We start from the raw sequence: 16308 nt of genomic DNA, 5'->3' as shown, positions 1-16308 counted from the left end.
GGAGACATGCAGCCACAATAGAGTATGATTAATAAGGAATATATAAACAATTAAATGTGTTCTCTTCTTGTTAACCCATCTCCTTGTGAATTCCATCAACACGACCAGTCTACGTGCTGCAATCACTCGTTTATCTCAGAGGCAGTACAAATATTTGTAAATTCATCACAAGTGGCTTCTTCAATAAGCAGGTTTCTTGGCTTACCTGAGGGGGGGAGGGGGCCCACACCTTTTTAAGTAAACCAACTTCCTTTTGAAAACAGTCTTTTGCTTGGACTTGTTTCTTTCGTTCTTTTTCTTAACATTCTGAATTATTTTTGCCATTTCTTTTTTTCCAAGTCCGAACATGCCGGCTTTTTTCCACCGCAAGAACTTGATTTAATTTTTTTTTTTTTTTTTTAAAAAAGGCAGTTTGAGTCTGGATGCACAAGAATGACCAAAGTGTTTAATACCATGTTTAAAGACTGAGGTTCATTCTCTATGAAACACAACGCAACTCAACTCAAATTCCTGGAGAGAAAGCCCAGAATGCCTCTTTTAATCTAAGCACTTACACATACACATACACATATACGTACACATAGGTGTCTTTTAAATTGTGTGAGTGAGTCCTGCAGTGGATGACTGAGGTCCAGCACAGGCTTGTTAATTAAGTTTCACTAAGCACTGTCTAGTCTTGCCTTTATATACACTACCTGCGTTGTTCTGCAGACTTCAAAAGCCGCTCCGCCAGCATTATTAAGTGATTGCTATTTCTGATAACACTTCAGAGACACCCTCAGCAGGGCACAGGTATTCAGCCACAGAAACATACACACACAGTATCGAGGCTATATCGCCATGCTGAGAGCCCTTTTTTTTTTCCTCTTCATCCCTCTATTGACTGTATTTCTACAGTCACATGCATAGGTCCTTAAACTGAGCTCACACTAAGAATTCGCCATCCATGTGCATCTCTCCTGATCAAACAATCCCTCTATTTTGGTGCCGGTTTAGCAATTCAGACATGACTTAAGCAGAGGCGCTAACATTTGTGGTTTAGCATTACCAATTTTGACACCTGAAACCTACCATTTTCTGCTCTCTCGACTAAAGTAGTGGTAAGACCGGATAAACATGGATAACGTTCACCTGGAAGGGGAAAGGGCGCAAAAAATGCACATTTTGCGTAGTGGCCAAGTTTACTTTGTGTTGAATTTATCCGGGTGAACTTAGACCTGTGAATTCACAAGCCTCTGTGTGCTGAGCCAATAGAAAACAAGCCGCTTAGGTAAACACATCTGGGGGAAAAATTAGCCGCCTCGTCCACCAACATTCTTTTTTTTTTTTCTTTTCTTTTTTTTATCCCCCCTCTTTCTTCCTCCTGCCATTTTCTTGTCAGCAATTTTGTCACTTCACCTAGCGATGACGTGCTGAGAAGGAAAGTTTCACAAGGAAGGTGCAATTAAGTTAAGGCTTCTAAGTTAAAGTATATCCAAAATTTACATCGGTTTTGTTGTCGTTCTACCGTTCCAACATTCTATTCAAACTTGTCTGTGTTTGTTGCTAGGTAGCTAGCTACTTCAACAGCCATAATTATAAAAAAAAATAAAATAAAAACAAACACACAAAAAAACCACAAGTTAAATGTATTTATACCATTCAACCGAACGTCTCGACAAAACATGATGTGTATGCATGAAGAAATATAACCATCAGGAAATATAATTAAGTCAAAACCTGCTGTCCTGAATCTGATCAGGTTATAGACAGGTTAGAAGGTACTATATAAAACCTCATGACCGTGCACTGGTACGATCAGCACATCCTCCATGTTAATTTCCCGTGCTGCAATATGCAGGAACTCCCTTCAACACAAAAGTCAATGCAGATAAAGCAGATGTGTATTGTGACCCCAGGAGAGAATGGGCTCGCTTTTGATTCCAGTTCCTCTCAAGATTTCTTTCTCATGTCATCTTGGGGAATTTTTTCTCTTTTTTTTTTTTTTTTGACATTGATTCCATGGTTTTCAAACTGGGCACGTTTGCTGCGGTCCAACTCTGAGTGTGATTGTTCCCGGCACCCCCTCGCAGCGTTGGCCTGATTTCAGACCCTGGGGCGTTTGTGTTCTTCTTACGTCTTCACAAACACGCATGGAGAACTATATTTTAAAGAATTGTTATTTTGGTGCTATTATGCACAGCAGAGGACCGCTTCTGTTTCCCCTGCCACTCACGGTGTGTTGTGGAAACTAATGATGAATTAGTTAAATGCATGCGCAGGTTATTTTACTTCCTGAACAAGTGCGGACTCAAGTACGCAGTTTCAGTGCAACGAGCATAGCTTAGCATAGATACCTCCTACCGGTAAATGGTCTGCACTTATATAGTGCTTTTATCCAAAGCACTTTACACTGTGTCTCATTCACCCATTCACACACACACACCAGTGGTAGCAGAGCTGCCATACAAGGCGCTAACTTATCCATCAACGTCTTGCCCAATGTTCAGTGTCTTGCCCAAGGACACTTCAGTATGTGGAGTCATGCGGGCTGGGAATCGAACCGCCAACCCTACGATTAGTGGACAACCCGCTCTACCACCTGAGCTACAGCCGCCCACAGGTAATCCTAGGTCTGGTGCCATGGTGTGCTTCCCCGTCCACGTGACTGCGTTCACATTACCAATTTCTCGTGCAAACCGTGCTCTGTTTCGGACTAAACCCGCAGTGTGAAAGCCCGCTTACTTGCTCATTGAGGATCTAAATCTACTTTTTTTTTTTGGTCAAGCTGCTTTGTGACTATGTTTATTGTCAAATAAAATTGAATTGAATGTGAGCAGATGTGAGTTCATGAAGGGAAAGTCCACCAAAAGTTCAACTTGAAGCAAAATCTTGCTCTAGAAGTTTATTTACACTACGTCTGATGCTAACCGCTGATTACAGCTCATTTTTGCTTACGAAATTTCTCTGACAAATTTCTAGTATAGCTGGGTGTGTGTTTACTTTTACAACATATCACCATGGTAAAATGTCATGTAAATGATTTTTTTTATATATATATATTTATATAAAGAAACCCATCAAAGGGCATCAGCGTACATACATTTCACACACATTTACCTAGCAGCATGCTTAATGAAATGGAAGGCAAGACTGCAGTCTCTATAGCAACGCAAGGAGCTGACAGGCTTCAAAGAAAGTCCAGCCTGTGTTGTTTTTTTTTATTATTTTATTTTTTTTATATGACTGGTGCCGTCCCCCCGTCCCCCCCCAGTTGTCTCTCTTCATGCTTTGTTTTCACTCTCATCAGGTAGGAAAGCCACAAAAAAGAGGAGGATGAAGGAAAAAGAGAGGGAGAGAGCAGGCAAGAACAGTTTTAGCTACACTGGGTTGTTTTGTGTGTGTTTGTCTAAGTGGAGGTTCAGGTGTTGATGCATGCTGCAGGCTCTGTCAGTCTTGTCATTGGTTCAGCAGCTCTCCGGAAAAGCAGCTCTGACAGCAGGGCATCACCGCTGACACACACCTGCACACGCATGGCACACACCCTCCTGGGCCTGTAAATGCCACACATGCACACACACACATGAATATGACATGAAAACTTCTAAATGTGTCTTTAAAGTTAGTTTGATAATGCTGGTGGATAGGCAAAATGGAAATTATTTTATTTTTTATTTTTATTTTTTTAAAAGGAGACGTGCAGCAGTGGATGTGGAGCTATACAATCTAACATGTCAAATGTCAGAGCCACACTAATAATGAGAGCAATTTTGAGCTGATTCACTCCTCCAGACAATGGCAGATTTCTAGGCTAGTCTTAAATGATCATCTTCCTAGATTATCCTGTGATGTGTGAAATCCAGTCTTAACTTATCATTCAGTCGTAGCCAGCTCGAAGAGCAAAATATAATGGAAAGGGGGAAAAAAGATTTCATTTATGTGATTAACATTATTCGAATAATGCCTTGAGGTCACCCTTTTCATTTGAATTGTTGAATTTTTATTTTTTTTTATGAAATTTTTGAGTCTGTCAGTTTTTGGTTTTTAAGTTTGAAAATGATATAGTTGAACCTGAATTTAACTGCAGATATGTGCAACGGTTAGGGTCGCTGCTTCACAGCTCGAGGGTCACCATTTCAATCCTGATCTCGCATTACCGTCTGTCTGGAGTGTCACACGTTTCCCCCCCGCATGTCCGTGTGATTTTCCTTCAGGTCTCCAGTTTTCCTCCAGTAGGTGGAACAGTGATGTTAAAATTGCCTCTAGTTGTGAATGTGTGTTTACGTTACCCTGTAATGGACTTTTGTGACATCCAGGGATAAACTCCTGATCCAATATGACCCTGAGCAACAAAAAGTGCTTTCTTAAGAGGAGTAAATGAATGTCAGTTGCCCAGATAAAATCAGAACAATTCTTTATTTATATACATAATGATATCAGTTATCCCGTGAAATAATTGACACTTTGTTGCATAATAATAATGTTCGTAGAGCGTCTACATACGGCTTTTCGTGTTGGTGGTGGTGGTGTTGTTTTTGTAGCTAATTCTGTAGATTTTATCCTCTCTGTTATGTGAGGAATAGTTAGCTGAGGATCAAAGACTTCCTGGTTCCGACTGAGATGGTCAGCGCTCATCATGCTAGCGACAGGAAGATGTGCAATGTGTCTGTGCACTCACTTCCTCCCAGCTGATTAGTTTTCATGCCTTTCTCTCTGTCTACCCCACCCACCTCTCTTCTACCTCTGTCATTCCAGGCAAACAGCAGGTTGAAGCAGCTCGAGAAGGAATACACCCAGAAGCTCGCTAAGTCTGCACAGGTAAACACTCTCTTCCCTGCCTAAGGATTGTTTAAAGGGATAAACAAATGCCTTTCTGGGGAATGGTTTTCCCCTTGTTCCTTGGGCTAAAATACACACACACACACGCATATATATATAAACACACAGTGCCTTCTACTAATATTGGCACCCTTGGTAAATATGAGCAAAGAAGGCTGTGAAAATCTGTCTTTATTGTTTAACCTTGTGATCTTTTGTTTAATAAATTCACAAAAATGTTCTGCTCTCATGGATATCAAACAATAGCAAACACAACACAGGTTTATCCAAAAAAAAAAAAAAAATGGGTGTCTCTCTCTCTCTCTCTCTCTCTCTCTCTCTCTATATATATATAGATAGATAGATAGATAGCATTAATATGTCAATACAGATTAATTCAGATGTTCTTTATTTCTGTTCTTCTCTCCATGCCTTAATGTCTGCAGTATAAAGTACTGTTCAGATCAAAGAGATGGGAGTGTCTTCATGATGCCATACTATAAATCCCATGCGTTCTACCTAGACCTCATTTTAATGCAAATAAAAGAGTGAGCGCTTCCTGGAGTGTCTTTATTCCGAAGTAAAAGCACAAAACCTCCTTTCCTACGGGATATAATGGAAAATTTATGAACATGTTAACTTGGATGAGATATATACTCTGGATTATTTCTATTTCTACTTGTATTTCTTCTACTATTTCATGTATAGACGGTAAAATGCATTACAGTGCAGTGAGGGGAAATAAGTATTTGGACGTTTTTGTTTTTGTCATTTAATATGCTTCCAATGCACACACATCATGTCTTTTGACGTATAAATACGAATGCAATTGACAGGGATAAAAAAAAGTATTCAAACACCACAGATTACGCAAATGTGTGCTTTGCTGAAAAGCCTATGTTGGCAATTACAGTTTCAAGACATCTACGGAAAGAAGTAATCAGGCTTTTACAGCATTGTGGTTCTATTTTGGCCCATTGCACTTGGCAAATCATCTTCAGTTCCCCCAAGGTTATGAGGCTCCTTCTGATGGACTCCCGATTTCGAAATCCTCCATAAATTTGAAATGGAATTCAAGTCAAGGGATGGGCCATGCCATGCCTTTTTGGGATATTTTGACTGTATGTTTAGGGTCGTTGGCTTGTTGAAATGCTTATCTTCTCCCCAGATTCAGTTCCTTGGCTGATGAGATTAAATTCTCCTCTAATATGTCCCAGTACATCGCTCCATTCAGGATTCCTTTAATGGTATGCCACGCCCCGATACCATTTTCAGAGCAGCAGACTCGTATCATGATGCTCCCACCTCCATACCTCCGTAAGGGGTCATAAGCACAACCTTTCTTTCTCTAAACACGACAAGCTGAATTATTGCCAACGTGTTCTATTTTTGTTTTGTCTTCTGTTCCAAAAAAAAAAAAAAAAAACAACCTGATTTGTCTAAATGCTTTCAGACACACATCTATGTGCTTCTTTTTTAGCAGAAAAACAGAAATGATTGCAGTGCAGTATATCGTTTATTGTTCTCTGTGTAACCGGTGTTCCTAATGCTTTCAGGTTGTCCTGCAACTCTTTTTTTTTCTTTTTTTTCGAGTGACTGCTGGCTTCTTTCTTTCCTTCCTTATCATTAGTCTGAGAGTGCATTGTGAATTTTGCGCCGCACCTGTGTAGGGACGAAAAGTTGTGCTTCCATGAACTTTTCATCTGCATATTATTGAACCAGTTGTACTAACAGGGCTGTTTAAGGTCTTTCCTATGGCTCTGTAGCATTTTCATTGAGTGTTTTTTTTTTTTTTTTTTTTTTAAATAATGTTGTCCCTGAGAACTTTATGAAGCTCCTTCAACTTCACCATAATTTCTACTTGTTGCCTGAAATCTTCACAGCCAGTGGCGACTTCCCTCATAATGACACCTGGTGTAATTTGCACGAGAACTGGAAGTATATTAAATAACAAAAAAAAAAAAGTGTCTCAATACTTATGCCCACTCACTGTATTTCCAGATGCAAGCATGTAGGTTCTGTAAGAAAAATAATATGGATTTAGATTTTAGAACTAAAATAGATAGATACACCTGTAATAATTAGATCATTACACCTCCCTATGGTCTAGTCCAGTTCAAATTGGGCTTATGATTTAATTATAGTATTTAGTGTAAAAGAGAGGACCAAAAAAAAAAAAAAGAATATACTCCACCATGTGTACGTTAATCTTTGTTTTTGCTTTCCATTCCTACATGCTGTCATGTGTGTTCTTGGAGCCTCCACCCCCACCTGCCATGTGGTTAACATTAGAGTTAATCCGTTCAGACTGAACGCAGTTAAAGAAACTCAGCCAGTGTTCTCCTCTTTGCTCATGAATCAAGCTCTGGGTTCTATGCTAAAGCTTATATCTTCTCACTTCTTCACCCTCTCTATTGCGCTCATCCCTCTCTCAGTGTGTGAGCTTGCACGGGTTAACACACACTGGCTGAACTCTTGTGAATTGTTTATGTTCCAAAGAAGGGAGAAAAAGGTAATTTCTTCCTATTGCAAAGCTGCAAACTCCAATGGCATTTTCATCTGACATAATTGCCCCCTCATTACCTAACGCTCAACCCTTTCTTGTTGTATTTTTGTCCCCTCCTTCTCCTGTTTCACTACATTTGAGAACCCCACGACCCCACCCCAAAACACACAAGGTTCAACATGAGGTTGACGAGCAGATGTGTGAAATTGGCGGCCTATTAAGTTACACAACGGCCGACAACAGAAAGAAGGGGGGGGAAGCGTGCAAGTGTGTGCGAGTCGGGGTTTGCGGACACTTGCCCATCTTTTGTCTAATGCTATGTTTCTGTAGAGAGAACCGCAAGTCATTAATCCCCTCCCCTCCCCCCAAACGTTTTTTTTTCTTCTTCAAAGGCTCAAAATTGTCATAAGCTGAACAAACATATCTCTTTTCCCTCTGCTGCACCTTTGTGGGAAAGCAGGCTTTGGTTAAAGTCTGATTAAATGCACCTCCTGCTCACTAAACATTAGATAGGATTTAGCATACCTGTTATTATTATTATCTGACACATACCTGTTATTATCTGATATTAACACACCCTAGTCTGTTTTGCCTTGAATCACACTTGCACTGTGGGAAGCGAAGGCTTGATGCACTCTGCTCTTTTGAGATTGTGTGTATTTGCGTGGCCTTTGAACCACTAACCAGCGTTCCACTTGTAACATTTGCCCCCTTATCAAGAATTGGCTTTCCTATTTGCCCAGGGCAATCCAGTTGCATGTGTAATGACCCAATTAAACATGCACCAGGGCAGCATGGCTTGCGCTGAGAGTACTCTAACTTTGTTGAAACATTTTTGATCAAGGTCTAGTTGGCAAATCTAGCTCGTGCAGAGAAGACTCGTTTTCAACCCACATTTGACCCTCTCATCATTTGCAGCTTTCCAGCTAATGATTGGCATTTAGATGAGGCTCAGAAAAGATGCTGTCCAAGCAGAAATGCATATATAAAACACCGGCTCTGTGTCGGTTGCAGTGGAATAACTGGACCTAGCAGTTTTATCAGTCCGAGCTAATGGGTAGTTCATACAGATTTATGATTTTTACATTAATCAGGTGCATATACGCTATGGTTAGAATGATAAGTACCCGAGAGCAAAAAAGTTCCCACTTCACACCAATGTCTGTTGATTGCTTTTACTGGTGTCTAACAGGAATCATTATTTTGACCCACCTACTATTCAAGGCACTTAAGTCCTGATTAGATGGCATTAAAACACACAGTCATCAAGCTGTGGAGTGACAACCCAACCCATTCAGCTTCAGCAGGAAGTGCGCTTAAACAGTGGCTGCAAAATTACAGGAGGCGAGCCGAGGCAATTACACCCGAAAAGGGCCTAAGTATCGGAGGAAAGCTACAGGAATAACAAGAAAGCAGGGATGAGTGTGCGCCTCCAGGCTGAAGACTAGATGCGGGAATCTAAATGGCAAAATAATTATTACCGAGGGAACTGATGTTACCATAATAATGTGCCGTTTGTTGCTTTCATGTGGTCCGCCCACTGACAAAATAAGTCTAATCTCTCACGCTGTGGCTGCTCTAAAGTGTTCACTCCCTACTCCTACTCAGTGAATGGATTTCAAGCAAATTATTCCTGCTGAAAGTTTGCACATGATAAACAATTATCTGTCTAGCCCAAAGCAGCCACCTCTGGCTCACTTTTGCCTTTCCCCGACTTCCAGTCTAAATAAAATGTTCATTTTGACTGGAGAATTACAGCCAACCAGCGTATTTCCTTTAAACAGCTACCCATGCCACAAGTTTAAGAACTTGAGGCACTCTTTTTGTTTTTGTTTTTTTTCCAGCATCTCCTTTTTTTTTTCCCCACCACCTGTCTTGATTGATGTGTACAGATTGGTGTTAAGTCCAAGCAGTATCACAAAGCTTATGTAAGTCAGTGTGTTTTGGATTTTAGAGGGTTTTTTTTTTTACTTTTCCTTGGGAAAGTGGAGATTAAATCTTCAGCAAGAATGTCAGCCCATATTTTGTGTCCATTTGCATGTACAGGTCTACTTGTTTACTTAGGAAATTTAAGAAAACACCCTGATGAACCCAGTAATCAGGTTATTCAGTGCATAAATACCATTGATCTGATATTTTTCAGTTTTCTATGTTTGTACATCCAAACTTCACAAACGTAATAAAAACGATCAAAAACTTGGATCTATTTGGATCCAGATAGACTGACTAGAAGAGGGACAGAATTATATACAATTTGTAACCGTAAAAACACTGAAGTAATGCAACACAAGAGCAGAAAATAACCATACGATTCAAAAATTGTCCTTCTAACCAAGATACATAACATGCCAGATTAAAATAAGCTTGTACCTCCATACTGAGAAATGGAATTCATTGAATAGCCTCACTACTAGCAATGTTATTAAAAGAAACTCCAGTTATTCAGTGACACATGTAGACCCAGAGTTTTCTTATCATCAGATTAGTGATGTGCTTTTAAACATGCTGTGTGTCATTGTCCATGTATTTCTAGACAATGGCAGAGCTGCAAACAACATTATTCTCCATTAAAGAAGAGAGCAAACAAACCCAGCAGGCTCTGGAGCGCCAGCTACAGGAAGCACATACACACTGGGATGAGGAGAGGAGACGGCTCAGCCGAGATGCCGACCGTATCAGCAAAGTGAGCACACACACACACACACACACACACACACACACACATCAAACCAGAACTAAGTGGATCTGAATTAATCTACTATACCAGCGTTTCTTAACCTGGGGTCATGACCCCCTGGAGGGTTGCAAAGCGGTAGCAGGGGGGTCGCGGGAAAACTGGCATAGAAAAAAAGCTCTCCCATTCATATCGACCTATCTCTATGAGGCTGTTTTTCCAACGCCGGTGTACCCGAAGAACAGGTATAGAGCCAGACTCATGGTTGAAGATAGTTTGCGTCTTTTCCTCAGTAGTCGGATACATTCGGTGGGGGGTGGGGCTGGGGGAGAGGCGGGGATGCAATAAATCGTTGTACTGTAATCATACACAACATGCATGTGAGGCTAGCTAGCAAGGTGTTTTGACAGCAAGCTCTGATTAATAGTCTGATTGAATAGCTATCAAATAAAGTGTAGGTTAAGCTACTTAGTTGTACTCTTTCATAAGTTCCGCCAACACAGTCATTCATGAAGCATTTGAGGCGCTGTAATTTGTGATTCATGTTATAAACGCGACATAGTTTGAGAACCCGTAGGATGGTCCTAACCCAGTTGAACCACATATCTTGCCAGCAGCAACCATAACTCACAAAAGATGATTATTTAATAGTGCCCGGGATGATAGACATGTTAATTTTGAGCTTTGTGCACAGTGTAGTAAATAGACAAGATGGCACAAGTAACCACCTGGTACACATTCAGTAGACAGAAACCAGGCATGGCATTAGAATAAACTAATAAAATGCATCCTACTGTCTACATTCCAATTGTTTTTCATGGTATGTCTATATAGAATTGCCTGGGCTGCATTTAAAAGTAGCTAAAGAGATGTCTTCACTACAACTCTCCACTTCTCTCATTAGTTAAAAGGTGTTTTCTGGGAGCTTGTAGCTAATACAGCCTTGACTCCCTTTTGCAAGCTTAACCAGCAGTCTGCTTATATTAGTAGTGCAACCTGACTGCTTCAGCTCTCCCTCAACCTGAGATTGTCATTCAATTAGCACAGAATACACATCGAGTGTTTGTTTTGAGTGCAAAACCACTCCGAGGCCTCATTATTGCAAGCTCATGAGTAAACTGCTCAGTTAATGGGACTCAAATTAATAGCTGACTAGTTGATTCAATTCCACACTGAAACACACTGAAGGAGAGAGAGGGAGTTTGAGTAAGAACATAAGGGGGATCATAAAACATATAAAACAATCATAGACAGTCAGAGAAACCATTGCAAGCTGACATTATTTCCAGACTGCTTACTTCAAAGGAAGATTATGAAAACCAAAGGCCTTAAACAAAAAAAAAAAACAAAAAGAAAGGGGTGGAAAAAAACCAAGAACATCAAAGTCTAGTGCATTTGAGTGCAATAATCCTTAAATGTTTGTTGTGAGCACAGCAACTCATATCAGATGTCCGTTTCTTTCCTTGGTGCTTAACCTAAATCTCCAGAAAGGAGGCTGTAGCTCTTCTCCTTACTTTAATTGTTTGCATTTCTCTAAAGCTGCTTAAGACACAAAATGGCACCATGTGGTTGCTACACTTCACACTCCACTGACTTTAGCACGAAACGATGTTATTTGCATCGCTGCGATTCCTCTCACACATGGTTACAAGCAAAACTCAGTGCTGCCACGAAAGCAAAGAGAACAACAGTTGGAGATGACAAGACAACTGGGGTTTATTGGAAATGCAGACGAGGTGGGAGGACTGACCGTCAGTGGAAAGTGCATATAGATGTATTATGCCAGTGACAATATAACAGCTCAGCAAATGCTAGTGGAAGTCTTTAAAAATGCAGCTCTGGTAATGTGCATGGCAAAATGTCTCATGTATGTGATCCTAGTCACCTGTAGAAAAGCTCAAACACAATGGAACCTAAAAAAATTTTTAAAAAACAGGCACGGCAAGCTTGTGACTGGTTAGAGACCATGGAGCCCAAACATCATAAAGCTTTAATAGTCTGGAGCCCAAGAATGTGCACCCTTTATAACGCACTTGATATGGCATGTCTCCAAAGTACATGGCTGCAAGCAGATACATCAGTGTATTAGTCAGTGTTTTGGGTTCTGCGGGGAAGTGAGAAATGTCAGTGGGTTATGGACACAATACATACCCAGACAAGCTGCAGCTTTTTCAACTTAAACTTCAAAATGTTGAAATGCCTGAACCAAGTCCAGAAGATCTTTTTCACTGATGGAGTAGTTTCAAATGTAACTTATCCTCCTAACACACAAATGCTTTGACGAAAGGACTCATCGGTACCCCTTTAGTAAGTCAGATTTACTAACGGATTTGGTTATCCCAACCTGTTTGACACACTCCTCTATATAAGGCAAAGGGACAGATCTGAAGTGGCAGCATTCACCTCAGATTACTCTACGAGATCATACGCTATCGTCACAGCTCGCATCTCCAAAGACACCCAATTGGGAAAAAGTTGCTCAGCACATTTGAGTGTGAGCGGATATTGAACTTCAAGAACCTTTGGTCTTTCTTCACTGACGTGATAAAAGCTGTATCTAATTGGTGCCTCTTCGTCCACGTCAATAACGTGTTCTCTCAGGGAAGAACAAGAACATGTGTCTGAGAATAGAGATAGTAAAACTCATCAGTTTCAGTACTGTCTTGCTGGTCAAAAAAATTCAAAAATACTTGAGAACACTGTCATCTGTTTTTCCTTAACCATGAGTGCTACTCACTGCAAAATGGCGTACCACTCCCTGAGGTCCAGGCTCACCCATAAAAACATTGTAGTGTGATTACCGTTGACACACTAGGCCATCATCTTGCCTGGTGTACCCCTGGGCTAGACCTCCATCATCCTTTTATTATGAGCATGAGCAGGTGGCTAGAAGAATGGATTCTGGGAAGTGAGTTACCCAAAACATTGGTTTTTAGAGAGTCTGGTTTGTTTTTGCCTAAGCTGGATTAACAGTGACTGACTACTTTGAACATGTACCTATGGCGGCTGATTATATGCTCAAGGTCCAGTTACATAGAATTCTTATGTTGGATAAGCAACTAACATGGCTGAATTGAGAATACTGTTACCTCTTAATGCTTAACCTTTTACCATTAATGATTTATGGCTATAAATTCACGTTGCCACTTTTAACTAGCACCATGGACTCGGAAGCACACTCCCACAGAAATTTTAACCAATCCCATCCATTCCCACCGTTATTTTTGATTGCGCCTGCCTGCAATATTGTCTTATTTGGTTCTATTTCTTAAAATATAAACACATTAGTAATTTAACTCTAATCCTGACTCTACCGAGGATAAGGAAGTTACTGAAGATGAATGTATGAATGCGGTGAATTCGTTGTGTCTATAAATGCCACACAAGCAACCTGTTACCATGTTCATTAATGTACCCTTTCTTTATGCAATGAAATGTGCAATGAAATACTTTGCTGGGTCCACACCTGGGCTGTGACCCTCCAGTTGATGTCATAGGCCTAGAGAAAACCTGTTACTGGTAATACTCCACCATTTTCACCACTTTTGAGGCAGCTACTCAAATCACTTAAATGAAAGAAACAGAAAACAATTAAATACAGCAAAAAGAGTTAAAGCAGTCAGCTCACAAATATGACACCATGCCTATCTGAGATAGTTTCCAAAATAACAAAGCTTGTACCAGTTATGTAGGTCAATTGTGTACAGATTGACAAGCACTCAAAACGAATTCCTCAAAAGTCAGATCTAACGCATAAAAACAGGCAAACAAATCTAGGTTGACACTCGGAAAATATGCGTGGAGGCCAAAATATACCTAGCAGCCAAGCCCAAATGTGATAATCAATAATTAAATGTCAAACAGTGAAAATATTTTGAATGAATATCATTTATCACAGTCATTTGTTCATCAGTGTTCATGACTGTAACAAAAACAAAGAGGATGATAAGTGACGATGACAAGGCAACCATGACCAGAGAACAAAAGACAGTAGCGAACGCACATCAATTCTGCTGGCGTGTCGTACTCCTCCCACTGCTCACCTGTAGTCACCAGACACAGCAGCACAGTTTGTGCATCGTCTAAGGGAACCTCAAAGGCTTTATGCAAATATGGAAGTAACTGGGGCAGCCAGAATACTGGCCTGCTCTTCCACCTGTTAAGCCTTTCAATTTGTTACTTTTATAACAACTGAAGACGTGTTCATGTTCTCACAATGAGAGCTGGCCCTTCCACTCCTACTGCTGCGAGCCACACTTCTCTAAGCTCTGCTTGTTTGACCGGAGAGAACAAGTTGTCAATAAACTGGTGACATTGATCCATTCCTGCTACTTGTTTTTCCCAAACCATTTTTTTTTGTACTCCAGCCCTCTGTCATGACTTTACCATCCAGTCTTGAGCGTTCCCATCTGTAAAGTTCAAACACGAAGCTATACAGTACATTGCCCTTCCACTGTGAGTAACCAAAAGGAAAATAATGTCCCCCGTCACATCCATAGCCAACATAATCAAAGTAATTCCCCTCCTGGTCCTGGCTTATTGTTATGTTTTTTTATTGTTTTTTTTGTTTTATATTGAAAATTTTTTTTTAACCTTCTGGGTAGGGCTGTGTGTACGAGTCAGTCACACCTAGCTACAACAGCAACACTCAGTACGTTTAAATAGACAACAGTAATCCGATATTAACCAGATTAAGACAATACTCTGATTAAGAAACTATCATGTAAACAGCGATTATTGATGACCTTAATCCACCTAAAGTCATACTCGAAGTAAACACAAATCGAATTAAGACGTGGAGTATTCCTGTTTCAGTTGCATTATCGAAGTGCATTACAGACATGTAAACACATTAATCACACTATTAACGCCGTGTGGGAGTTTTCACCACATTTTGCAACAGGACACGTACACACGTTTGACGGCAAACAAGAGAGCATGGCTGTGTCCGAAACCGCGTACTTACCTGCTATATATAACAGGAGAAATACATGTATTTCAGCTACTATATAGTAGGTGAGTATGCAGTGTCAGATGCAGCCCACGGCTTCAAGCAGAAAAAAAAAAGAAAGAAAGAAATTCGCAGACTCACAAGCAGCAGCACTCATAACCATGTCTCCTAAAAACAAAACAAAACACAACAAAAAAAATAACAAAACCCTAAGAAATCCTAGGAAGTTTTCATAAAAACACTTAAAATTGGAATAAATAATAGACGAAAGAGAAGAAAGGAGAAGTCAAAGCCAGGACAAACTCAGCATGGCGACGTCAGATCATTTAGGAACATTAGTGACACAGTGGCTACAAAATTATTCATGGTGTTTCCAAAGTTCCTCTTATTTGCACGTATAGCATGACAAATAATTAACTGCACTTGAAGCTTTCGTAAAATTAAAAATGAAACACCCAAAACTGTATACGGTACCATAACGACGACGAACTGTATGTTGATACGTGAAATCCTGGAGGGAACGTCAGAAGGCGTGGTGTGGGGACGTAACGACATGTGCCGTTACTCGAACTATGTTCTATAACATGTAAAACAGGAACATTCTAAAGAAAACTCATGTAAACACCTTAATCAGAATATTGTCTTAATAATTGTCTTTAAGGTCAATAATTAGATTACTGGCGAAATCCCATGTTATATGCTACAATGGCGGCAAAATTGGAATGGCTTACCAAAAAAAAATAATAATAATTACAATTTTCTACAATACAGGGCCAGCTACAAAGAAAACTGAAACTCAGAAATATCGTCAGTTTTGTCACATATTGTTACATATAGAATATTGTCACATTAGAACCACTGATTTACATTAGAACCACTGTTCTACAGCATTAGAACCACTGATTTACATTAGAACCACTGATTTACAACATTAGAACCACTGATTTACAACAGAACCACTGTTCTACAGCATTAGAACCACTGATTTACATTAGAACCACTGATTTACAACATTAGAACCACTGATTTACAACAGAACCACTGTTCTACAGCATTAGAACCACTGATTTACATTAGAACCACTGATTTACATTAGAACCACTGATTTACAACAGAACCACTGTTCTACAGCATTAGAACCACTGATTTACATTAGAACCATTGATTTACAACATTAGAACCACTGATTTACAACAGAACCACTGTTCTACAGCATTAGAACCACTTATTTACATTAGAACCACTGATTTACAACATTAGAACCACTGATTTACATTAGAACCATTGATTTACAACAACAGAACCACTGTTCTACAGCATTAGAACCACTGATTTACAACAGAACCACTGTTCTACAGCATTAGAACCACTGATTTACAT

At 40.0% G+C, this 16308-nt stretch overlaps 1 protein-coding gene across 11 annotated transcripts in view; it reads left to right on the top strand.

The window, feature by feature from the left end:
• The window catches only part of cep112 (centrosomal protein 112), a 151504-nt gene that overhangs the window by 112836 nt on the left and 22360 nt on the right, over nucleotides 1-16308 (top strand). For all 11 annotated transcript variants that reach the window (XR_008388926.1, XR_008388925.1, XR_008388928.1 and 8 more), the window contains 2 exons: nucleotides 4735-4797; nucleotides 9837-9986. Coding sequence is in view for 8 of the 11 variants with exons in the window: in XM_053653608.1 (XP_053509583.1) it covers nucleotides 4735-4797; nucleotides 9837-9986 (213 nt within the window). In the remaining 3 variants the exon portion in view is untranslated. The remainder of the gene's footprint in view (nucleotides 1-4734; nucleotides 4798-9836; nucleotides 9987-16308) is intronic.

The sequence above is a fragment of the Ictalurus furcatus genome, chromosome 2 (assembly GCF_023375685.1).
Source record: "Ictalurus furcatus strain D&B chromosome 2, Billie_1.0, whole genome shotgun sequence".
NCBI lineage: Eukaryota > Metazoa > Chordata > Actinopteri > Siluriformes > Ictaluridae > Ictalurus > Ictalurus furcatus.
The sequence above is the reverse complement of the archived record's forward strand: the minus strand, read 5'-3'. Positions and strand labels throughout refer to the sequence as shown.